This window comes from Dryobates pubescens, chromosome 22 (assembly GCF_014839835.1).
Source record: "Dryobates pubescens isolate bDryPub1 chromosome 22, bDryPub1.pri, whole genome shotgun sequence".
Classification (NCBI taxonomy): domain Eukaryota; kingdom Metazoa; phylum Chordata; class Aves; order Piciformes; family Picidae; genus Dryobates; species Dryobates pubescens.
The window spans coordinates 4018450-4043517 of record NC_071633.1 but is presented as its reverse complement, the minus strand read 5'-3'; the positions used below and the strand labels follow the sequence as shown (position 1 = coordinate 4043517).

The window sequence follows — 25068 nt, the reverse complement described above, 5'->3', positions numbered from 1 at the left end:
GACAAACCTAACCCTTCTCCAACCTAAGCCTCCCTTGGTGCAACTGGAGGCCATTTCATTTTCCTTTAACTTGTTACTGGTGAGAAGAGACCAAGCCCCAGCTGGCTCCAACCTCCTTTCAGGGAGCTGTAGAGAGCAATGAGGTCTCTCCTCAGCTTCCTCTTCTCCAGGTTGAACAACTCCAGTTCCCTCAGCTGCTTCTCACTGGCCCTCACCTCCAGACTCTTCCCCAGTAGGTGGCTGGGGAGTCCTACCAAAGGGAACATAAAGCCGCTGATGTGCCAGAGATGTGGGCAGGCTCTCCCTGTTCTCCTTGCCATGCCAGGAGCACCAGCTGGAGGCCAGCTTGGCCCTGCAGAGTGTTTTGGGCTCTCTGCTGAGGAGCAGCCTTCTGAAGCGATGTTATGGCACTTGTCATCCTTAACATGCCTGCCATGCCTTGGCACCGACCCCTTCCAGCAGAGCATCCGGAGCCCAGGCAAAGATTCCCTTTTAAGGCAAAGAGCCACTATGAGAATCCAGGAGAAAAAGTTTCCCTGGCATCTGGGGCACATTCTTTTTTCCCTCCTCCTCTTAAATAAACTATTAGTGACTTTTAAAAACAGAACAAAAATGAAGAAGCAGGGCCAGAAATGCTGCCAGAGACATTTTATTCCGCACAGCCTCCTCAGACCTGAGCAGCAACCAAGGCCTGGGGCTAACCCGTGGAGGAGAAGGGGAGGAAGGACACTGGGGTCAGAAGGGTCTGTTGGAGCCCTGGGGTGAGAGTGGGCCAGAGATTGTCTCCAAAAGCTTTGCCTCCTTCCCTCCCCCGGGCCCTGGAGGAACGTTCTGATGGCAGCAAGCTGTGCACAGCTGTACTGTGTGCTGCTCTGGGCTTAGGGCTCGCTCCCCAGGGCCTTACCCAGCTCCCCTGCCCACGGGGTGTCCTCTCCACCGCCTTGCCAGTCCTCACCATGTGTCCTCACGCCAGGCTTTGTGTCCTGGGCGTGCTGCCACGTGGCCTTCTCAGCTGAGGGCTTAGCAGTGGTCAGGGTTAAAACAGGACATGGCAGAAGAGTCTCCACAGAGATTTAACGCTGTATGCTTCTAAAGAAAGGGAAATACAGAGAGAGAATCAGAGGCTGGGCTGGGGGGGGACCTTTAAGGTCCTGTAGTCCAACTCCCTGCAGTGAGTAGGGACATCTGCAGCTAGAAGAGCTTACTTAGAGCCCCACACAACCTGACAGGCAATGGTTGGAGGGATTGGGGCATCTCCCACCTCTCTGGGCAACCTAGGCCAGGGTCTCACCACCCTCAGGGTAAAAAATGTCTTCTCTCCAGTCTGAATCTCCCTCTTTTAGTTTAAGCCATCACTCTTTGTCCTGTCACAACAGGCCCTGCTAAACAGTCTGGCCCCAGCTTTCTGACTGAACCCTTTAAGTCCTGAAAGGCCCCCAGAAGGTTTCCCTGGAGCCTTTTCTTCTCCAGGCTGAACAGCCCCAACTCTCTCAGCCTGGCCTCATAAGAAGGATGTTGCCTTTTCTCAAAGGAAGGACAACTCTACAGATCATCAAATGAATTCCCTCTTCCTTGCATGCTATCCAAATGAATAAAACCACCAAGAAGTGGTTTTGAAGCTGCCCTGGCCCCCCTGAGCTTCCAGGCCTCGTGCTGAACTGAGGAGAGGAGACTATGGGCTGCTGGGGCAGGAAACCGGACAGCCTCTAAGAGGTTGTTGCTGTGCTGTCCAGACTGGTGTGACCTGCTGCTTCATTGTTCTTCCTAGAAGCTTGGCACTGGGACTCATAAATTTTAGCTCATAAAACTGTTTCCTTCCTGCCATGAATGGGTTCAGGACTCCCATGCCCACAGAGAACATTTCAAACCGGTCACTGCTTTCCAGTAAAGTGCCACAGAAAAGCCAGAGAGGTGACAAGGAAACCTGTGAGCAGCTGACCTGCCTCTCCTCACAAAGCTGGAGCCTTCTGTGGATGGCTCCAATCCCTCTGCCAAGGGAGATGTCAGGTGGAATCACAGAATGGTAGGGCTTGGAAGGGACCTCTGGAGGCCATCAAGTCCAAGCCCCCTGCCAAAGCAGGGTCACCCAGGGCAGGTCATGCAGCAGTGCATCCAGATGGGTCTTGAAAGTCTCCAGAGAAGGAGACTCTACAACCTCTCTAGAGGATAGAATAGAACAGAATAGACCAGACCAGGTTGGAAGAGACCTTCAAGCTCATCGTGTCCAACCTATCATCCAACACCACCTAATCAACTAACCCATGGCACCAAGCACCCTATCAAGTCTCCTCCTGAACACCTCCAGTGATGACTCTCTGGGCAGCCTGCTCCAGGCCTTCAGCACCTTCACACCAAAGAATTTTTTCCCCATGTTGAGGTGGAACCTCCTGGGTTCCAGTTTGTGCCCATTGCCCCTTGTCCTCTCACTGGGCACCACTGACAGGAGTCTGGTCCCAGCCTCTTGTCTCCCACCCTTTAGCTCTTGCTGAGCACTGAGAAGATGCCCTCTCAGTCTACTCTTTTCCAGGCTAAACATCCCAGGTCTTTCAGCCTTTCCTCATCACACAGATGTTCCAGTCCCTTCATCATCCTCACAGCCTCTGTTGGACACTCTCTGACCTATCCCTGTCCTTTTTCAACTGGAGGGAGCTTGCATATTAGGGTTTTTTTTCCCACCTTAATCTGTTTTGCACCCTTTTCTATTCCACTCGCATCCCTTTTGACTCCTTGTCTAAAGAAGGGAAATCCACTTGAATTTTGGATTCACTGGCATTCAGCATTCACCCTTATTCACTGGGAAACATGGAAGCAGTGATCAGTTCTTAGAGTCTGGCCACTGGTACACTGAAAGTGCTGGCTTCCTGCCCCTCCAGTTCTGTGTTTGAAGGAGCTAACCCCCATCCTCACATCACCAAGAGATCAGGTGTTGGCAGGAGCACTTCCCTCTCTAGGGCACTTCAAACACAAGAGGAAAGGAAGGAATTACAGGGTGAAAATCAAAGGCCAAGGTAGCTTGAGATATCCAGTAGTGCAGAGGCACACCTGGCTGAGGTGGAACCTGGTGCTGCTGTTGCAGACTGCAGGTTTCCCACACAAAGGTTTTAGCTGGGAATGGATGCCACAGCTGCCAGGCTGTGAGCCACACAGCACAGGTTGGGCTCCTTGGAAATAACCCCCAAGACCTCAAGTGGTTATCAGTTGGTGTGACTTGGTGCTCTTTTCTGGTCTTCCTTTGGTTGGATGCCCTTTTCTGTGGTCTTCCTTCAAATTACTTTTTCTTGCCACTTTTGCTGTGACCCATGAGGCTTTTATCCTCCTGTGGGCAGCACTGATCACATCTCAGTGGGGTTGGCCACAAGCAAGATGTGTTCTACATTTGGAGAACTCCATGAGGCTTTTACCCTCCTGTAGGCAGCACTGAACACATCTCAGTGGGGTTGTCCACAAGCAAGATGTGTTTGGCCAGCACCAGAACAAGAGGACACAGTCTCTAGCTGTGCCAGGGGAGGTTCAGGCTGGATGTTAGGAAGAAGTTCTTCATAGAAAGAGAGATTGGCCATGGGAATGTGCTGCCCAGGGAGGTGGTGGAGTCACCATCACTGGAGGTGTTTAGGAAGAGACTTGATGGGGGGCACTTGGTGTCATGGTTTAGTTGATTAGATGGTGTTGGATGATAGGTTGGACTTGATGATCTCAAAAGTCTTTTCCAACCTGGTTTATTCTATTCTCCTATTATTCTATTCTATTCTATTCTATTCTATTCTATTCTATTCTATTCTATTCTATTCTATTCTATTCTCCTACATTTGGAGAACTCCATGGGGCTTTGACCCTCCTGTAGGCAGCACTGAACACATCTCAGTGGGGTTGTCCACAAGCAAGATGTGTTCTCCTGCATTTGGAGAACTCCATGGGGCTTCTACCCTCCTGTCACCACCACTGAACACATCTCAGTGGGGTTGCCCACAAGCAAGATGTGTTCTGCATTTGCTGGAGACCTCCAGCAGTTTCTCAGGTAAGGAAGGGGGTCAGTTGCTAAAGCAATTAGTGTTCTAAAACACAAACCAAGCATCTTGGTCCTGTAAGGTTCCTAATCGGTGGTGATTTTCATCCTCACAGCCCCGAGATGGTTTGTGAGCTTTGAGGTTTGCAAGCAGGGAGACAGATTTGCCATGGGAGGCCTGTTGGACCTGTTCTGTCGATTTTCAAATGGAAATCAGGGTGTTGGAGACTTGGCTAGGACCTGCAGCTGGTGCATGATCCAGAGGGCACAGAGGGTTTGGCCTACAGCTCCACTGCTCATCATAACAGGGGTTTTTTTTAATCAACTCTTTAACTTTCTTAAAGTTTCAAAATCAACCCTAACAGACCACATTCCAAAGAGGAAAGCCACTGATCACTTGTGTTTCAGAAGGAGAGGCTAAACAGTCACTTACAGAAGCAGTTAGCTGAGTAGGAAGGATAGGAGAGGGCCGTTGGAGCATCATCCTTTGCCCTCAGTGGGATTGCAGTTTCAGATGCAGTGTAAGGAGCTGCACAGCTTGCTGGGGACAGCAAGAAGTGGTCAGAGCTGTGCTGGTTCCCTCTGGAAGAGAGGAATCCACTTTGCTGAATCTTCTTCTAGACTTTCAGACAAGTGACCTCTCTTGTGCCATCCCTTCTTAGTCCTGGGTGTGGCTTGGCCTGTGGCATTGTGTTCAGTGCAGCACACAGACCTCTCCTGGCAGTTATCTCAGGAGCTGCTTTGTGCTCTGGTTTGCCTGTCAGTGAGAACTGATGAGTGCTGTCTCCTTGCCTCCCTACAGATGTTTCTTTCCTTAATTAGTAGTTAAGCACTGATGGACAGGTTTGGGTCTAACCTCTTGACAGACCTTCCCCAAAGGGCAGATTTAGACTGGAGATAAGGAAGAAATTCCTTAGAGTGAGGGTGGTGGGACACTGGAACAGGCTGCCCAGGGAGGTCATGGATGCTACTTCCCTGGAGGTGTTCAAGGCCAGGTTGAATGGGGCCTTGAGCAACCTGGGCTGGTGGAAGGTGTCCCTGCTCATGGTGGGAGGGTTGGGACTAGGTGACCTTTAAGGTCCCTTCCCATTGTGTGAATCTCCTGAATGGATCTATGGCACTGCTGTGATCCAGCTGTTCCTGCAGCTGCTGTGGAGATCTGGCTGAGCTGCCATGGATGTGTTGAGACACAGCAGAAGTCTGTTCACCTTTATAAAGGCAGGCACAGGTGAAACATGAATCAGGACCTGGGTTTACTTTAGAGTGCCCAATGCTGTGTTTGGAAAGGTACTGCCCTTTTTAGAGCAGGCTCACAGAACTGTTGAGCTTGGAAGAGACACTTGAGATCATCAGGTCCTGAGAATGCTTGGGCCATGCAGTGCCCCAGCTGCCCTGTTTGCAGGCCATGGAAACCTGCTGCCAGAAACAGTTTCTGTGTCTTGCTTTAGCTCTCAGCTTCTGCACCAGGTTAAGAAGCAGTTTTTGCTGCACACGGTGATGTGCTGCTCAGGCTTCACAAACCCTCTGATAGCAACCATGATGGGCATTTGGCAGGTTAGGGCTGAGACCCATGAGTCAGAATCTTTGTTGAAGTCAGGCAAAGCTTTGGAAAGGGGCAGAGCAGGGGAGCCTGCAGAAGGGTGCTCTTTGAAGTGCTCCAGTTCCAGCACAAGGTGGTTGTGGAAAGACCTACAGAAAGAATCATAGAATTGTTAGGGTTGGAAGGGACCTCAAGGATCAGCCAGTTCCAAACCCCTGCCATGGGCAGGGACACTGAATAGACTGAATAGAATTAACCAGGTTGGAAAAGACCTTTGAGATCATCAAGTCCAACCTATCACCCAACGCCATCTAATCAGCTAAACCATGGCACCAAGTGCCTCATCCAGGCTCTTCCTAAACACCTCCAATGACACCTCACACTACATCAGGTTGCTCACAGCCCCATCCAGCCTGGCTGCAAAAACCTCCAGGGATGAGGCTTCCACCACCTCCCTGGGCAGCCTGTGCCAGTCTCTCACCACCCTCATGGGGAAGAACTTCTTCCTAACATCCAATCTCAATCTGTCCACTTCTAGCTTTTCCCATTCCCTCTAGTCCTATCACTCCCTGACACCCTAAAATTCCCTCCCCAGCTTTCTTCTAGGCCCCCCTTCACCACAGTAATATCTCCTCAGACCCTTCTCTTCTCCAAACTGAATTCCAACTCCCTCACTCTGTCCTCATAGGAGAGGAGCTTCAGCCCTCTGCTCATCCTTGCGGCCCTTCTCTGGACACGCTCCAGCACCTCCAGATCCAGAACACTGGCAAGAGGTGGAGTGGCTGCATTGTTCTAGATCTGAGAGGGGACTGATGTCTGATGTGGAAGGCTGGTGCAGGGTGACAGAAGTACATAGGTTAGCCACAAACACACAGAGGTTGTACGTCTGGGGGGTGAAGGCTCTTGTTAGCTTTGGAGGTTGGAGGTTTGGTAGGCTTTTTAACGTAGGTTTGGGTAACTCTAGAAGAATGGGGAGCCTTCAGTCTTTGGTTTGCAAGACCAATGCTTTTTATAACCTATTGAGAGTGGTTTAGTGATTTAGTAGCTTGATTTCTAGGCTGCTGATGAGGGGGAAGGGAATTAGGATGGTGGTGAAGTAGGTGATGGAGGCTAGTTGGCCAGCGATGAAGGGGTTGTTCTACTGCTTGGCTGCCCACCCAGGTGAGGATGAAGAGGTTGGCAGCTAGGGTTCAGAGCAGTGATTGGGGGAGGGGTCAGAAGGCTGTTGTGGGCTGTTTGGATATGTGGAGAACTGGAGCTTTAGCTGACTGGTGAAAGACAGTCTTGAGCTTTTAGTTTCTTTTCTTGACATGGGGGCTGAGATGCTGAGGTGAGGAGGTGCTCACTACCCATTTCTGCTCAGTGGTGGAAGGCTTGTCTCAGCCTCCTGTGTCTGGCTTCCTCCTGTGGTTTCCCTCCACAGCCTGGCTCTGTGACAGACTGTCTTTGACCTCTCCATCTCTCTCCCCTCCTCCTCCTCTCAAAAGCCTGCTCTTAGCTGATGTGGCACAGGCCTAACCTGGGGCCCTTGACTGAAATATCTTGAAGTTAAGCAAAGACACAAGCTCTGTTCTATCCAAACTGCTTCTTAGTGATAACTTCTCACCCCCAGTGTGGTTAATGTGGTTTCTCAAACCAGTCTGTGAAGCTGAAGGTCTTTTCTGCATGATTGTTACTGGAGTGGCTTTCAGCTTGAGGAGGGCAGATTTAGACTGGAGATGAGGAAGAAATTCTATCCAGCAAGGGTGGTGAGCCACTGGAAGAGGTTGCCTAGGGAGGTTGTGGAGGTGTTCAAGGCCAGCTTGGATGAGGCCTTGAGCAACCTGGGCTGCTGGAAGATGTCTCTGCCTATGGCAGGGGAGTTGGTACTCAGTGATCTTTAAGGTCCCTTCTAATCCAAAGCACTCTGTGAATCTATGAACAAGAATTTCCTTTAAATAAAGCCTTTTCCTTGAATGCCTGAATCCTGCCCCCTCCCAAACCAAACCCAAACTCACTGGATCCAGCCATCTGAAAACAACCCTAAAGAATACATTCTGCATCAACCTAGACCATGCCTGTTGGAGGCCCAGCAGGTATGAAGGTGCTCTATGGAGTGTGCCAGGCTTGGTCCCAGCAGCGTAGGAGTAAGGCAGCCTGTGCTGGGAATTAAGCAAATCAATAGCCTGGAGGGCTTTTGACTAGCTGAGGGCCAAGTGCATAGTTTCAACTGGATTTATGCTCTTGACTGTCAGGGTAAGGGAGTTTCAAGTCTTAACTTGAAGGGAAGGGGTCAAACGTGTTGCTTCCTCTGCTGTAAAATCAGGTTGTGGACTATCAAAGGAGATGTTCTCCTTGACTCTCCATCTCATCTCCAGTTCTGTGACAATCTGAAGTCTCAAGCCTAAGAATAAATGTTTCAGAGTTTCTTTAAATACTTCTTTGAGGCTCTCCTGCAGTTCTTGCTTTCATGGACTGTTCTGTCTTATCTGGCTTCTTTTTCCATGGTGAGGTTCAAACAAATACAAAGACTTTGAAGACCAGAATAGTTAGCTGGAAAGCAGAAGCTGCTGGTCAAACTGAGGAGCACCTCTGTACAAAGAGCCTTGTGCTGAGGAACATCTGACTTCACATGTCCCAGAACAGCCCTGCTTGGAGCTGCTGTGAGAGTTAGGCCAGGTTATGTCAGGAAATGTAGCAGGCTTTCTTGACAGTGAGGGTGAGGAGACACTGGAACAGGTTGCCCAGGGAGGTCGTGGATGCCCCCTCCCTAGAGGTGTTCAAGGCCAGGTTGGATGTGGCCTTGAGCAGCCTGGTCTAGTGAAAAGTGTCCCTGCCCATGGCAGCAGGGTTGCAACTAAATGGTCTTTGAGATCCCTTCCAAGCCAAACCCTTCTGTGCATCTATAAACCTTTAAGGCTGCTGGTGTCGGGGAGCACACAGGGCTGGAGCAGCGAGGAACATGCAGCTGTGGCTGAGCAGTGCCAGCACCGTGTGTGGAGGGAGCATTTCTCCAGCTGAGAGCTATCTTCTCGTGGCAGTCTGCTCTTCCTGTCCCTCAGACTGTCATTCTGCAGGGCACAGTTGGCTGCATGCAGCAGCAGGTTGTTGGTACAGCGGCAGCAGAGCAGCTTCCCCAGGCACGCTGCCGCTCTGCTGTCACCGCTGTTCACAGGCTAAAGAGAGGCTGTCGCTCTCCCAGGAGTTTGCCATCTAAACTGGCAGGAGGGCAGTGGAGATGGAGCAGCTCAGGCTCAGAGCTCAAGGAAACTGCCTTCTGCTGAGGGGAAGGAAAGCAGGAGGAGCAAATGCAGGGGTTTGGATAAACCAGCTTCAGGTCTGTTCATCAGCACGAAAGGTTAACCTTTCTTCTCCCTTTTCTGTCTCTTGCAGGAAGTCCAAGGGAAAGCCAAACGGTAAAAAGCCAGCACCAGAAGAGAAGAAACTTTACCTGGAGCCAGAATACACAAAATCCAGAATTACTGACTTTGAATTCAAGGAGCTGGTGATGTTACCCCGAGAAATAGACCTCAACGAGTGGCTAGCCAGCAACAGTGAGTATGGTGGTGCTCCAGCTCCTGGCCACACCCAGGAAGGCATTCAGCCACTCTGCTGCTTTTTACTGGCCTCAGTGCTTAGCAAAGCCCTCAATGACTGTTTATCTTGCTCCATAATGCATGTCATTATAGCTTGGCTAGTAATTAAGCTGTCCTACCTACAAACCAGCTGTGCTCAGCAGCATGGAAGTCTTGATACGTTTCCTCCTCCCAGCTCCCTCACTGTGGCACTGAGAGTGCTGGGAGAGGATTTGATGCTCTTTTGAGGGCCATCAGGTGCCCTTGGACTGTGTGTTACAGTGGCTGGTTCAGCATGGTTTTGGTTCAAGTCATTTGGCTTCCAAAAAGTACTGTGAAAATGTTTCTTTATTAAGACTTGTATGTAAAGCAAGTTGTAGAACCACAGAATCACTGCCTGGTTTAACCCCCCCTGCAGTCAGCAGGGACATCTGCAGCTACAGCAGCATGCTGAGCCCCAGGTGGTTCCAGGGATGAGGCAACTACCACGTCTCTAGGCAACCTGGGATGGGGTCTCACCACATTTCTCCCTTCCCTCCGATCTGAATCTCCCTTTTTTAGTTCAAACCATCATCTCTTGTCCTGGCACAACAGGCCCTGCTCAAAAGTCTGTCAGTCCCTTTAAGCACTGAAAGGCCACCAGAAGGTCTCCCTGGAGCCTTCTCTTCTCCAGGGTGAACTGCCCCAACTCTCAGCCTGGCCTCACAGCAGAGGGGTTCCAGCCCTCCCATCGTTGCTGTGGCCTCCTCTGCCCCCATTCCAACAGGAGTGTGCTGTGCTGAGGACTCCAGAGCTGCCCCAGCACTGCAGGGGGTGCCTCAGCAGAGCAGAGGGGCAGAATCCCCTCCCAAGTTATGCCTAAAGCCAGAAGTTTGGAAGTCTTCTGGTTGGATTCCATCTCCTCACCCTTCCAAACTTTGGAGGAGTGACTCTGAATTTAAACTGCAGCCAGGCAATACCTGGGAGACATGACTGAGGCTGTGACTCACCCTGTCTGTGCATCTCAGGCCTGATTTAGTGCCTCCCTCTGCTCCTGCTTCACCTGCCAGCCCTAACCTGCAGCTCTCACCCAATCCTGGTTGCACTGCCTCAAACTGCACCCTAGGAAAGTTTGTAGAGACCCACTGGGCAAAAGTGAGATACTTCCCAAGGAGCATCAAGACCTTAAATGATCTCAGGAGGTTTTTGCAGTGTTTCAGGTTGGGTTTTCAGGGAGATAATGTCGTGAGAACTACTCATGCTGCTTTCCAGCCACTGCACATTTTAAGTCTGACTTCAAAAGAAGGCAGCAAATAGTTTGCCTTCAGCAAACTTGTAGCAGTGTTCCACTGCAGAGGTGAGGCTGGTGATGGAGACACTTTCCAGTCTTGCTGCTTAGTGAGTAATAAGAGGTGATGCATCATGGTGCTTTCATCTTCAATCAAAACAAGAGCTTTCTTCCTTTGGTTTGCAGCTCCTCATTAGGCTCATTTAGCTCAATCACGTTGGAGTTCATTTGCAAGCTCAAGCCTGTGAGGTCACTTCACTTGTTCTGTGTCAGTAATTGTCTGGAGGATGAGCAGGGTTTGAAAGTGTTTCCCTTCTCAGTTTTCTTCCCTTTTGTGTTCTGTTTTTCAGCAACAACATTCTTTCATCACATCAACCTGCAGTATAGCACAATCTCAGAGTTCTGCACGGGAGAGTCCTGCCAGACCATGGCAGTGTGCAATACGTAAGTCCCTCCTTACAGCCACCTGCTTTCCATGGACTCCTTGGAGTTCCTTGGGTGGGGAGATGTTGGGGCTGGATGGCACTGGGCAAGTCTTTTACAGCACATCTTGACTCAGGGTGTGCCAGCTGCACAGAATCACAGAGTTGTATGGGCTGGAGAAGCTCTCTGAGATCATCGAGTCCAGCCATCGACCCGGTACCACCATGGCCATCAAACCATGTCTCAGAGTGCCATGGCCACACATTTCTTGAACACCTCCAGGGATGGGGACTCCACCACCTCCCAGGGCAGCCTGTTCTAATGCCTGACCTCTCTTGCAGCAAAGAAATTTTCCCTCTTGTCCAACCTAAGCCTCCCCTGGCACAATTGCAGGCCATTTTGTGTCATTCTATCACCTGGTACCAGGGAGCGGAGCCCAACCCCCACCTGGCTCCAGCTTCCTTTCAGGGAGCTGTAGAGAGCAATGAGGCCTCCCCTCAGCCTCCTCCAGGCTAAACATCCCCAGGTTCCCTCAGCTGCTCCTCACCAGCCCTGTTCTGTAGACCCTTCACCAGCTTTGTTGCCCTTCTCTGGACATGCTCCAGCATCTCAATGTCTTTCTTGGAGTGAGAGGCTCAAAACTGAACAGTATTCGAGGTGTGGCCTCACCAGTGTGGAGTGCAGCTGTGAAGGGTTGTGGACATCTGGTTTTGTGGAGGACTCTAAGGATGAGAATCTTTGTTCTGAGCTGGTTTTACAAGGTAAGATCAGAAGGACAACCAGCCATGTCTCTTTTCAGTGGTGCTCTCTCACCTGACAAGGGCCAACAAACAAGAACACAGGAGGTTCAACCTCAACATGAAGTAAAACTTCTTTACTCTGTTCCAGGGCTCCATCACCCTCAGGCTGCCCAGAGAGGTTGTGGAGACATTCAAAACCCATCTGGATGTGTTCCTGTGTGACCTGCCCTCAGTGATCCTGCTTTGGCAGGGGCATTGGACTTGATCTTCAGAGGTCACTTCCAAGCCCTACCAGTCTATGATTCTGTGCGTTGGGGGGAGAGAGGGGAAGGAGAGCAAGGCAGAATTATCCTCATTGGTACCAGTGCTGGGATTCCATAGAAGGCTGGGTAGGATTATGAGAACCTCAGAGGCTGCTTTGGATAGCTGGAATGCTGACAGGGCACCAGGCTGTGGCTGGACAACCTCTAGCCTGACGTGAGCCACTGGCTGGCTGCCCAAGCCCCTGGGCACAGAGGACACAAGTGGCAGCTTTGCACAGAGCAAAGGAAAACGTTTTGGTTTGGCACTTTCCCCTGTAGGATTCAGTAGAGGGTTTTTTTTCATGTTGGCTAGCTGTCACTTCTGAAAGAAGGCTTTGTAGTCCCACTGGACATGGTGAGTAGAACAAAAAGTTACCATAAACTCTGCTCTTGATTAGCAGAGCCCAACACACTGCAATGTGAGATCCAGTGGGGTATGAATAAGCCTGTTGTCTTGTGGGTTTGGGGTTTTTTTTTCCCCCCTCCAGCACATGTGTTGAAAGTCCTGTCCTTCCCTCCTCCTGCATTCCCTGGGATTAATCTAGTTGAGATGGATTTGAAAGCAGAAGACTGAGCAGCTAATGTTGTGGTTCATCAAAGGTGCCAGGGAGCGTTTACAGCAGAGCCAGGCCTCTGTATTGTGTCTCCAGCAATTCCCTAGTGCTTGGAAAAGGAATCCTTGCCTGGTGTCCTGGGCTGCCTTGGACACTTGAATCTCAGGGGCTTTCTCTGAAAGCACTCTGAGGAATGCAGAGGGGAGGGAGGGCATTTCTTTTTTGGCATGTAAAAGTTGGAAAGATAAGTGTCAGGGGAGAATGAGAGGCTGTGCTGGAGCCTTTGAAAGCAGGCTGCAACAGAAAGTCATAAATCTCTGCAGGACCCAGATTTTATCAAAGGGAGACAGCCTGTCTCTGCAGCAGAAGGAGTGATCAGCATGGCCACTATTTTGTTGACTCTTGCTCCCAGGCTTTCCCATGTCTTAACTCCCGGTGCAGCACTGCTGCCCAAAGGGCTGACTTAACTCTTTAACTGCATCAAAAGAAGATTGAGAGGGGTGATTCTGCCTCTCTGCCCTGGTGGGACCTCACCTGGGGTATCAGGAGCCCCCTACACCAGTGGGACATGGGCCTGTTCAAGCAGTTCCAGAGGAGGCCAGAAAGATGATCAGAGGGCAGGAGAACCTCCCCTGTGAGGGCAGGCTCAGAGAGTTGGGGCTGTTCAGCCTGGAAAGGAGAAGGCTCTGGGGAGACCTCAGAGCAGCATTTTAATATCTGAAGGGGACCTACAGGAAGGCTGGGGAGGGACTGCTCAGAAGGGCCTGTGGGGATAAGACAAGGGTTTAAAACTGGAGCAGGGGAGATTTAAGTTGTACATCAGGAGGAAGTTTTTCCACAATGAGAGTGGTAAAATACTGGAGAAGGTTGCCCAGGGATGTGGTTGAGGCCCTGTCCCTGGAGCCATTCAAAATCAGACTGGATGTGTCCCTGGGCAGCCTGCTCTAGTTGGAGAGGCCCCTGCTGTGTGCAGGGGGTTTGGGCAGGATGCCCTTCGAGGGTCCCTTCCAACCTGATGCAATCTGGGAAGCTGTAAATAGAGGCTAAAAGGAGCTGGGAGGCTGGGAAGCCATTCAGTAAGAGCTGCTCCATTCTGCTCCAGTGAGCCTCCAAGAAGGGTTGTGTGGAGCAGTTCAGGCTGCAGCATCAAGAGAGGAAGTGGCCGTAGGCGGCTCCAGCTGCAGCCTGGGTTGCGGTGCTGAGCACTGATAGCAGAATGTTCCTCCTCTTTGTTTTGGAAAACTGGAAAATTGGGCTGGCTGGGAATAACAGGAAGCATGTCTGCACTTGGGTGAAGCACTTGAAACACTCTGTGTTTAGCTGAAGCATAACAAGTGAAGTATCTTCCTGTACTCGGGGGCAGATGACTGATCTGTGTTTGCAAACTCTGGGCTGCATATTTCATCCTGCTGTCAAGGGTGCAGGGCTGGGAAGCCACAGGGTGAGCTCACCCAGCTGCACCCTCAGCACAGCTCTGCTTTGAAGAGCCTGCTCACAACCCTGCTCTCAGACAGCTCCACTGACACTGCTGGATGGTCCTTATCTTTATGTTCTACCTTTCCCAGCTCTTCCCTTTGGAAGAGAGCTGCCTAAATGGAACATGGAGAACTGCTCCAAGGTGCCCGTGTGCTCCTATCCAAAGCCCTGCTTTGCTTCCTCACCTTCCTCCTTTTGTTTTCTAAATCTTACCTGAACAAAGTATTCCTGGAGGTGTTTACAAGAGGCAGAGATGTGGTGCTGAGGAGCATGGCTCTGCAGCAGACTTGGTAGAGGTAGAGAAGGGTTGGGCTCCATGATCTCACAGGGCTTTTCCAACTGAAACAGTGCTGTGATTCTACAAGGTAAGGCCTTGCTTATTGTGTTGGAGCAACCTAGCTGACAGGATTATTGTGCCTCTGACCTGGCTCCAGCATTTCAAGAGCATCACCAAAAGACGGGAGTCAGGTGCTGATGAACCTGATGGACACTCCACACTGCACCTCCTGTAGCTGGTGCTTGGGCATACACTAGCACATTTAATTGCTGTGGAATTACAGCACCCTGGGAGCAGGTTGCCATGTGTTGCAGTGCTGACTTCTCTGGTAGTTCAGTGGGGAGGTCTGTGTTCTGTTCCTCAGGCCCACCTCAAAGGTGTGTTCTGGATCTCACCATTCTGGTCATACCCAAGGCAGGCTTTTGTATGGCTGAGATGTTAAATAACAGCTGAGAACCGGTTCTCTGTCAGGTTCCTTTGCATGCAGCTGCACAGCAAACACTCAGTCTGAAGTTTAGAGGCTTTGCTGGCAAAACAACCACCAGTTGCAGTTAAATATTTGAGGCAGGGTTTTCACATCTCAGAGGGGCTCCAGCCAACTGCCACACTGCAGACAGATGCAGCTCCCAGCCCTCTGCCAGACAGGCAGCAGAGCCATCTGCATAGCACCAGGAGGAGAATTCCTGCCTAGGGTCACTGAGAGACATCTGACCAGAACTCAGGCTGCCTCTGGGACAGATGGGAGCATTTGCTGGCAAGGTGGGACAATGCCAAGAGAAATACCAGACTGGCCAACTAACCTCAAAAGGTAACCAGGGGAGCATGGATGTCACCTTGGGAGTGACTTCATTTTGCTCATCCCAGTGTTTACCACTTGCTGTAAAGCAGGTCCTGTGTTTGTAACACAGGGGCCACTGTTTGGATCTGGGATGCTGCATAGCTGCTTGTTACACAGACCAGCAGCACAGGCTGGAAACTGGTTTTTAGCTGATCTTGGGGTGAAAATCCTCCCAAGTGCTACAGTAAGCTTCTCCAAATGAGCTGAGTAACTCAGAGCTGAGATGCCAGAACCCCTGAGGCCAAGTCAGAGATGGATACAACCCTTTAGGCAGCCCACAGAAAAGAGTGAAGGGTCTCATTTTGGTCCAGTGGAATCCCATAACTGGTAACTCCTTATCACTCATCTTGGTCAAGATTTCATCACACAATCACTTTGGTTGGAAAAGACCTTGAAGATCACCCAGTCCAACCATTCTCTAACTTGACCAAGGCTGGTGCTAAACCATGGCCCTCAGCACCACATCTTTACCTCTCTTAAACACCTCCAAGGACAGGGATTCAACCACCTCCCTGGGCAGCCTGTTCCAGTCTTTGAGAACCCTTTCAGTGAAGAAGTTTCTTGTCATATCCAACCTAAACCTCATGCAGTGCAGCTTGAGGCTGTTTCCTCTCATCTTATCACTTGTTACTTGGGAGAAGAGGCCAACCTCCACCTGGCCTAACCTCCTTTCAGAGAGGTGTAGAGAGCAAGGAGGTCTCCCCTCAGCCTCCTTTTCTGCAGGCTGAACAACCCTAGTTCCCTCAGCTGCTCCTCACCAGACCTGTTCTCCAGCCCCTGACCTTAGAGTCTCCTCTCTCTACCTTGCCCCTGGTCTCTCTGCATATGAAGGCTATTTCCTGCTGGGGAGCTGACCCCCAAGCTTGTAGATTGTGCATTTTCCCACAGTTCAGGTCCCTGAGCTGTGTGCTTCTCCACAGTGGCTCCTGTCTCTTCAGACTGCTCTCTTCATAGCCCAGCTTTTGGCATTTTCAGCAGGACTGTTTTCTCCTTCCTTTCCAAACCACATCATCTCCTAAAACTGTCACACCACAGCATTTGTCTTTCCCTCCTTCCAGAAGCTTTTCTTAGACACTGATGTAACTTCTGTTCTGCCTTGGCTTCTGTGTCATCAACCTAAACCCAGAATGTTTGAGAGGACAAGGATAAAGCAGATATCTGAGATGCAGTTCTGTGCCTTCATACATGTTCTGCTTCATTAGCTGTGTCATAGCTGTGTTCAACCTCTCCTCCTCCTGAGGATTTAGAATGGAGCTGCACATTCCTCATGCTCTCCATCCTGGGGAGGCTTTAAATCTGCCAGAGTTGCACAGAATAAATAACATAATCCAAGTCTGCAGCCTAGATTCATAGAACAGTTTGGGGTTGAAAGGAACCTTAAAGGTCATCTAGTTCCAAGCCCTGCTGCCTTGGGCAGGGACACCTCCCACCAGCCCAGGTTGCTCAAGGCCTCATCCAACTTGAACTCCTCCAGGGAAGGGGCATCCACAACCACTCTGGGCAACCTGTTCCAGTGTCTCATGGTGTGAGCACTTTTGGGAAGTGCCTTTAAGCATCATTCTGTGCTTTCTGTGTCCCATCCATCACCTAACACAGGGCTGGACTGCCAGTGGTGGAATGCAGTCAGGCTTCTGTGTCCAACCAAGCCTTTTGGTGGCCCAAATCAAGCCCTTTGGTGTCCCCACCCTGCTCCAATCTTGTTAACAGAGAGAACTCATCTTCACAGGGTGCTTGGCCATCTCATTTAAACTGTATTCTTACCCTGAAGAGGTGGACTAGATGATCCTTAAGGTCCCTTCCAACCTGGTGTTCTATGAATCTGTGAAACCCCAGCGTGGGTGTGAGCTACAGAGCAGGTGTGAGATGTTCCTGGCCTGTCAGGGGCTCCTGTCTTCCTGCAAGACCTGGGGAGGCTCTGTTCACAAGTCCTGAAACATGAGGACACAGTTCTAATCAAATCAACAGGACAATCCTTGTAGCTATTCCTTTAATCTCAGTGATTCTTCTTTTAAGTTCCTCTTCTAAAGGAAAGGCAGGAAGGGTGCTCAGTGGGATGTTACAGCAGCTTTATTCACTTACACAAAGGTGGAACTGAGCTTGTACCCTTGCCCAACTGCTGCTTTTCACTAAAATCCAAGTATCCAGATTAATTTTCTGCCTAAGGGCAGCCCTGTGCTTTCTGTCTGGCAGTTGGGGATTGCTGTAGCAGAAGGAAACTGCTGTGGTGCAGTTTGGCTGGGCTCTTGACAGCAGCCGTTGGCCTAAGACCCACATCAAGCCTGAGGTGCCTGGAACTGCTATACTGCAGGGCTGGGTGAATGAGGTGGCCTCTGCTTGTGCTCACAGTACCACCAAGGTTGGAAGAAACCTCAAAGATCATCAAGTCCAACCTGTCACCACCGACCTCATGACTAGACCATGGCACCAAGTGCCACATCCAATCCCCTCTTGAACCCTTCCAGGGATGGAGACTCCACCACCTCCCTGGGCAGCACATTCCAATGGCTAACAACTCTCTCTGGGAAGAACTTTCTCCTCACCTCCAGCCTAAACTTCCCCTGGTGCAGCTTGAGACTGTGTCCTCTTGTTCTGGTGCTGATTGCCAGAGAGAGGAGACCAATCCCTTCCTGGCTACAACCACCTTTCAGGTAGTTGTCCTCTTCTCCAGGCTAAACAACCCCAGCTCCCTCAGCCTCTCCTCATAGGGTTGTGCTCAAGGCCTCTCCCCAGCCTTGTTGTCCTATCTCTGGACACCTTCAAGTGTCTTGATGTCCTTGAACTGAGGGGCCCAGAACTGGACACAGGACTCAAGGTGTGGCCTAACCAATGCAGAGTACAGGGGCACAATGACCTCCCTGCTCCTGCTGGCCACACTGTTCCTAATGCAGGCCAGGATGCCATTGGCCTTCTTGGCCACCTGGGCACACTGCTGGCTCATGTTTAGGTGGCTGTCAATCAGTACCCCCAGGTCCCTCTCTGTTTGGCAGCTCTCAGCCACTCTGCCCCCAGCCTGTAGCTCTGCATGGGGTTGTTGTGGCCAAAGTGCAGCCCCTGGCACTTGGACTTGTTGAATGCCATCCCATTGGACTCTGCCCATCTGTCCAGTCGGTCGAGGTCCCTCTGCAGAGCCTTTCTACCCTCTAACTGACCAACATCTGCTCCCAGCTTGGTGTCATCTGCAAATTTGCTGATGACTGTCTCAATCTCCTCATCCAGATCATCAATGAAGATGTTAAAGAGGATGGGGCCCAGCACTGATCCCAGGGGCACACCACTGGTGCCTGCTGCCAGCTGGCTGTGGCACCATTCACCACCACTCTCTGAGCTCAGCCCTCCAGCCAGTTCCTAACCCAGCTCAGAGTGCTGCTGTCCAAGCCACGAGCTGACAGCTTAGCCAGCAGTTTGCTGTGGGGTACAGTGTCAAAGGCCTTGCTGAAGTCCAGGTAGACCACATCCACAGCCTCTCCCCATCCACCAGGCAGTCACCTGATCATGGAAGGAGCTCAGGTTGGAGAGGCAGGACCTGCCCCTCCTAAATCCATGCTGGCTGGACCTGAGCCCTTGGCCATCCTTCAGGTGCGCAGTTATTGCTGCCAGGATAATCTGCTCTGCATTGTGTAACTGCTACGTGGATGGTATGAAGGAGTAAGCAATGAGGAAGAGCAGAGACTGCCCAAGGGCCCAAATGTGATGCCTGACACAGCTCTGCAAAGGCCTTCTGACTCCTGCTGGTTTCATCCACTGCCTCCCCTCCCCGTGCCCTTTAGCATCTTCCTGCAGTAAAAGAGAGACACCAAGCCCCACTGGCTGAGAATGAGCTGAAAGAAAAGGTCCAGACCTTCACTGGCTGCAGAACCAGTGTCCAGCTGTCTTTCCTCTCTTTGGCTTTGAGCTACTTGTTTCTGCAGCTTCCTGTGGCTTGGGGCAGGACCAGTGTCATTAGTGTCCTCACCTCACTACCTTCAGGTCTGTGAAGAGTCTTTGCAGGCAAAGAAGACAGATTGTGCTCCTTCCCGTTTTCTTTTAGCTGCTTCAGGACTGTTCTGCTGGGCAGTGTTACATAAACCTTCACAGACTGCAGCGGGTTGGAAGGGACCCTCCGAGGTCCCTGCAGTCAGCAGGGACAAGTGGCACACATGGATCCTTCCAGTTCAATGCAGTCCTGTTAGACACAAGAAACCCCACATTAAGTCTTTATCTTCCATGCCAAAAAATAAAAACACACCCCAAAAGTGTGCAGAGGAAGGTAAGTCTCACACTGAAGTCATTTTCTGTCTGGGGCTCAAGTGAGGCTCCTTCAGCCAGTCCAGAGGAGGGCCACAAGGATCATCCAAGGGCTGGAACACCTCTGCTATGAGGATAGGCTGAGGGAGCTGAGGTTGTTCAGCCTGGAGAGAAGAAGACTCCAGGGAGGACCTTAGAGCTGCCTTCCAATACCTGAAGGCTGGAGAGGGACTTTTCATAAGGGTCTCTGGAGACAGGACAAGGGGGAATGGTTTGAAGCTGAGGGAGAGCAGGGTTAGACTGGAGCTTGAGAAGTCCTTCAATATGAGGGTGGTGAGACACTGGAACAGGTTGCCCAGGGAGGCTGTGGATGCCTCCTTCCTGGAGATGTTCAAGGCCAGGCTGGAGGAGGCCTTGAGCAGCTGAGTCTGGTTGAGAGGTGTCCCTTGCCTTGACATAGGGAGGTTGGAGTAGATGATCTCTGAGGTTCCTTTGAAGCTAAGCCATTCTGTGGTTCAGTGCCTGGTGTGAGGAAGGTCAGATCACAGATCATCAGCCAACACCAACAGAGCTGGAGTGAACAGACAGGCAGAAAATGGATCCTGGCTTTATGGGCTCATGTACTGGGTGAGGTTCTAGCCAAGTTCTGGTGCTCACACCACTTCTGTTTCCAGAGGCAGGCAGCAAACCCCAGCTGTGCTGTGTGCTGGGAACAGCAGTACAATGGATTTCTTGCCTATCCCATAACGATCTAGGACTGTACCTGGAGCTTAGACTGAAGGAAAAGCTCAGGAACTGGCACTCAAGAGACTTCTAATGTGACATGGGCAAAAAAACCAAACCACAAAAGGTGTTTTGCCAAGTTCCTGCTCTGTAGAACACCTCTCCCTGAGTGTGCCTAACACAAGGGCTCACTGCTCCTGCATTCAGAGGAGCTGTAATTAATTAACCATGACTTAAAGAGAAGAAACAAGGACCAGACCTTCAGTGCTTTGGCAGCCTTCAGGTTCTCCACCAGGTGAGGGATGGCTGCAGTTAACCAAAGCTGTTATGGCTAACTGCTGGCACTGGGGTTGCTTTTGAAGAGCCAGACAAGAAGCTAATGTCTGCTGTTCCTTAATGTCCACCATTCACCAGTGGCAGAGTCAAATGTAAAGCCAAATGTTTTGGGGAGTCTGTGATTGCAGCCAAAGGCGCTGAGAGCTAAGGCAGGCTGGTGGGGATGTGCAGGAGGTTCCTGAAAACTTGCCCTGGGATGGAGTTTGGAGCAGGATTTGTGCTGAGAGCAGCAGCTTGGAGGCGCTGGCGGAAGCTGGTGCTTTGGTGCCACCTTCTGGCTCTGCGGCAGCACTGCACTGCCAGGCGCCAGCGCTCCTGTGCTCTGCTCGTCAGCATCAGAAAGTGACCACTTTCATGAAGCTTGAGGAGGGCTGACTTAGACTGGAGGTTAGTGAGGGGGGTGAGACTGAAACAAGTTCATAGAATCAATAAGGTTGGAAGAGACCTCAAGGATCATCCAGTCCAACCTCTCACCCAAGACCTCATGACTACTAAACCATGGCACCAAGTGCCACGTCCACTCCCCTCTTGAGCACCTCCAAGGATGGTGACTCCACCACCTCCCTGGGCAGCACATTCCAATGGCTAACAACTCTCTCTGGGAAGAACTTTCTCCTCACCTCCAGCCTAAACTTCCCCTGGCACAGCTTGAGACTGTGTCCTCTTGTTCTGGTGCTGGTTTCCTGGGAGAAGAGCCCAACCCCCTCCTGGCTACAACCTCCCTTCAGGTAGTTGTAGAGAGCAAGAAGGTCTCCTCTGAGCCTCCTCTTCTCCAGGCTAAACAATCCCAGCTCCCTCAGCCTCTCCTCATAGGGCTGTGCTTGAGGCCTCTCACCAGCCTCGTTGCCTTGTCCAGGGAGGTCATGGATGCTCCTTCCCTGGAGGTGTTCAAGGCCAGGCTGGATGAGGCCTTGAGCAACCTGGGCTAGTGGGAGGTGTCCCTGCCCATGGCAGTTGGAACTGGATGATCTTTAAGGTCTCTTCCAACCCAAACCATTCTGTGATTACTGTGCAATGCTGTTGGCTTCCAAAAACAGGTAAAGAATTGTTTCCTGGACAGTTCTCCAGGCTGTGCATAATCCCTGCCTGTCCTGGACAGGAGTTTCCACAGCCTTAGCAGAGCTACTCTCTACAGAGATGTGTCAGCAGGCTTGCTGTGCTCAGTGCTACCTGCACTTAGGCAAGAGTGGGGAACAAAACTGGCCAACAGAACCTGAAGAAGTTGGATGTAGAAGGACAGCCCAGAAGTGAACCTCTTCTGAAGTGAGAGGGATGAAGGGAAAGTTGTATGTGAAAAGGCTGAGGAAGCTGGGGGTGTTCAGCCTGGAGAAGAGGAAGCTTAGAGGGGACCTTATCACTCTCTACAACTACCTAAAAGGAAGCTGTAGTCAGGTGGGGCTCTGATTCGTCTCCCAGGCAGCTAGCAACAGGACAAGAGGGCATGGGATGAAGGAGGTTTAGGTTGGATGTTAGGAAGCCCTTACTCACAGAAGGGCTGATCAGGCGCTGGGATGGACTGCCCAGGGAGGTGGTGGAGTCCCCACCACTGGAGGTCTTTAAGAAAAGGTTGGATGTGGCACTTGGCAGCACGGGTTAGCTGATGTGGTGGTGCTAGGTCAGAGGCTGGACTGGATCCCAGGGGTCTGTGCCAGCCTCAGTAATTCTGTGGGTCCGTAGCAGCGCTGATGTCTTTTGGTACAGCTGCAGCAGGCATTTTCTGTTAGTCAGGCACTGAGGTGTGAGAGGAGCCAGGCTGTGGAGCCAGGGTGTGCTGTGGTGACACTGCCAATTCTCCCCACAGACAGTACTACTGGTATGATGAGCGGGGGAAGAAGATCAAGTGCACTGCTCCTCAGTACGTCGACTTCGTCATGAGCTCGGTGCAGAAGCTGGTGACGGACGAGGACGTCTTCCCGACTAAATACGGTACGGCTGCTGCGGCCAGGGGCTCTGCAGGTGCTGCTCAGCTGCCATTCAGCACACCTCCTAACACCAGGCAGCTCCCCACTTGTTTGATGCTTTGGGGGTCGGTCTCCTGAAGGGGGATTTTGAGCCTGGTTCGTTCCTGCAGCAAGACAAAGTCGTGCTGCTGGCGCACGAGCTGTGGTGAAAGCCTCAGTCCTGTCCCCTGGGCTTCTCCATCAGCAGTACGTCTTCTCCTATGAGAAGGTTTGAGATCTTCTAGCCTGCAGAGCGTGAAAAATGCCAGCATGTACATGTTCAGGACAGCCTGCCGAGTAAAACTTAACCTTCTGGTGGTTTTACCACTTGCTGTAAAGCCCCAATGCATTAATGGGGAAATCAATTGGATTTCCAGGAATGGGGCTTGGCTTCCTCACCCCACCAGGCCTTGTCTCTCTGATCATCTCCCTCCCCTTCCCAACATTCAGAATGTGGTTTTTAAGAGCTGACAAGCAACAGGAGAGCAGTTTTCACTCAGGCTGGGATCCTAACGAGCTTGCTGCGTGCAAGAGACGAAACGGGAGAACAGGGAGGCCTGAAGTGGGCTTCGCCAGGATTGAAAGCAGTTGCCTTCTCCAGCCAGTTCAGCAGCTAATTGGGGAACCAGGGACATTGCAGTGCAGCAGCCATGAAGCCAGCAGCCTTTGCTTCCTAGCATCAGGGACTGGTGAGGCAGTGCCTGGCCAGCCAGCTGCAGCTGGAGGCTGTTTCATTTTAAGTACTCATGTTCTAGGGCACTGGGGAAGTTTCTTGCAGGTGATGTGTGCCCGTGGCTGAGGTGCCCTGTAGCCAGCACCACGCTTGTCCTCTGCATTGAGCACAGGGGGGCTGCTCCTGGACAAACTAAGGACCCAGAAGAACCTCTCATCGTTTTTACAGCAAATAACAAATCATAGTGTGGCTTTAAAGCATAATTCCATTTCCACCCTGATTTCTGAACCCTTAGGGTTTGAAGTTCAAATGAAAAGGTTTGAGACCTTATAACTACATTTCAGTATCTGAAGGGGACCTACAGGAAGGCTGGGGAGGGACTGTTTAGAAGGGCCTGTGGGGACAGGACAAGGGGCAATGGTTTGACACTGGAGCAGGCCACATTTAGGTTGGACACCAGCAGGAAGCTCTGCACAAAGAGTGGTGAAATACTGGAACAGGTCACCCAGGGATGTGGTTGAGGCTCCATCTGGGGACACATTCAAGATCAGACTTGCTGTGTCCCTGGGCAGCCTGCTCTAGTTGGAGGTGTCCCTGCTGAGTGCAGGGGGGTTGGACAAGGTGACCTTTGAGGGTCCCTTCCAACCCAGTGCAGTCCATGAAAACAAACATTCCCCAGCACTGAACACTCCTCAGATCCAGCTGACAGGGTACAGGGCCAACTCGCCTAGACCCTGCCTTTCCCAAGAAAGGTTGGGGCAGATGATCTTTACGGTCCCTTCCAACCTGGTGCAATGAAAATGCTTCAAATGTCCTTAGCTGCTTTCTCCTGAATTCCTGTAATAGGAAGGTAAGAGGAGAGGGCAGGGGGAGAGACAGGGGCTGCAAGGGGGGGGCAGGGAGAGAGACAGGGGCCGCAAGGGGGGGGCAGGGGGAGAGACAGGGGCCACAAGGGGGCAGGGGGAGAGACAGGGGCCGCAAGTTGTCTGCTGTATAAGGTGGCCTAGTTGCTCTTGAGGGATCGAAGGTGAGCAGCTGGAGCTCTCATGGTGTTTCTCCCTCTTCCTTTTAGGCAAGGAATTCCCAAACTCCTTTGAGTCCCTAGTGAAGAAGATCTGCAAGTACCTGTTCCACGTGCTGGCCCATATCTACTCCTCACACTTTAAGGAGACTTTGGCACTGGAGCTGCACGGACATTTAAACACACTCTACACACACTTTATCCTATTCATCAGGGAGTTCAACCTCGTGGACCCTAAAGAGACCACCATCATGGATGACCTCACAGAGGTCCTCTGCAGCAGCAGCAGCGGCAGCAGCGGGAGCAGCAGTAACGGCAGCGGCAACGGGAGCAGCAACGGCGCGGGAGCACAGAACCACGTGAAAGAGAGATGAGCCCTCCCGCGGGAGCCCAAGTACCAGGACAAACAAGCCTAGCTCCTCTGTGTGGACGTGGATGGACATGGTCAGCTATACATACAGGGGGACCCGGCCGGGACAGCTGCCCCCAGGGGCCGCGTGGCCGCCGGGGACCGGATGGAGCCTTGGGGCCAGGCGCTGCCGGCGAGAAGTTGCACCGGTTGGATTTTGTTTCCTGTCCGCTCCTCCTTTCACCTGCTGAGATGGATGGCAAGTGCTGGCTTGAGAGAAGAGCCAAGCTGGAGAGTGGGGCCACGCTTGGCTTTGGGGTTGGTTTTTTTTTGGTTGGTTTTGTTATGGGGTTTGGTTTTTATTTTTGGTTGGTTTATTATTTTTGTTTTGGTTGGTTGTTTTGGTTTGGTTTCCTTTCTTTGGTCCTTGAGTGCAAGCCCTTTACCTTTCGAGGATGGTGGTCCTGCCATTTAAAAAACACAAATCCTCTGTTCTATTGTAAGAAGTGACTTTTACTTTGAAGTGGCTTAAAAACTGCAGGTTTGTTTGGGGTTGGTTTGGGTGTTGGTTTCTTTTTTTGGGGGGGGTGGGGGTGGGGGTTTCTTTTGGTTTGGTTTTACATAGACTGCCCCCTTAACCCTGCCAAAAGCTCCCCAGTTTGGTGCATCTTGCCCTCTGTTAGCTTGGAATGGGAAGAAACTCCTGGCTTGACTAGAGTAGCAACTAGGGGCTTGCTACCTGTTGGAAGGGCTGCTGGTTCTCCAGTTGTCCCACTGACCCGGTCACACCGTGTCGACGTGCAAGAGGATCCACGAGCCTATCTGCTT

The 25068-nt window shown here is 51.5% G+C and overlaps 1 protein-coding gene across 3 annotated transcripts in view; it reads left to right on the top strand.

Annotated features, from left to right (window-relative positions):
* Positions 1–24585, top strand: part of MOB2 (MOB kinase activator 2) — a 158436-nt gene extending 133851 nt beyond the window's left edge. For all 3 annotated transcript variants that reach the window (XM_054171835.1, XM_054171834.1, XM_054171833.1), the window contains exons 2-5: positions 8916–9076; positions 10715–10808; positions 22059–22183; positions 23943–24585. In XM_054171835.1, the coding sequence (XP_054027810.1) occupies positions 8916–9076; positions 10715–10808; positions 22059–22183; positions 23943–24265 (703 nt within the window). In that variant the 3' untranslated portion in view covers positions 24266–24585. The remainder of the gene's footprint in view (positions 1–8915; positions 9077–10714; positions 10809–22058; positions 22184–23942) is intronic.
* Positions 24586–25068: the final 483 nt, after the last annotated feature.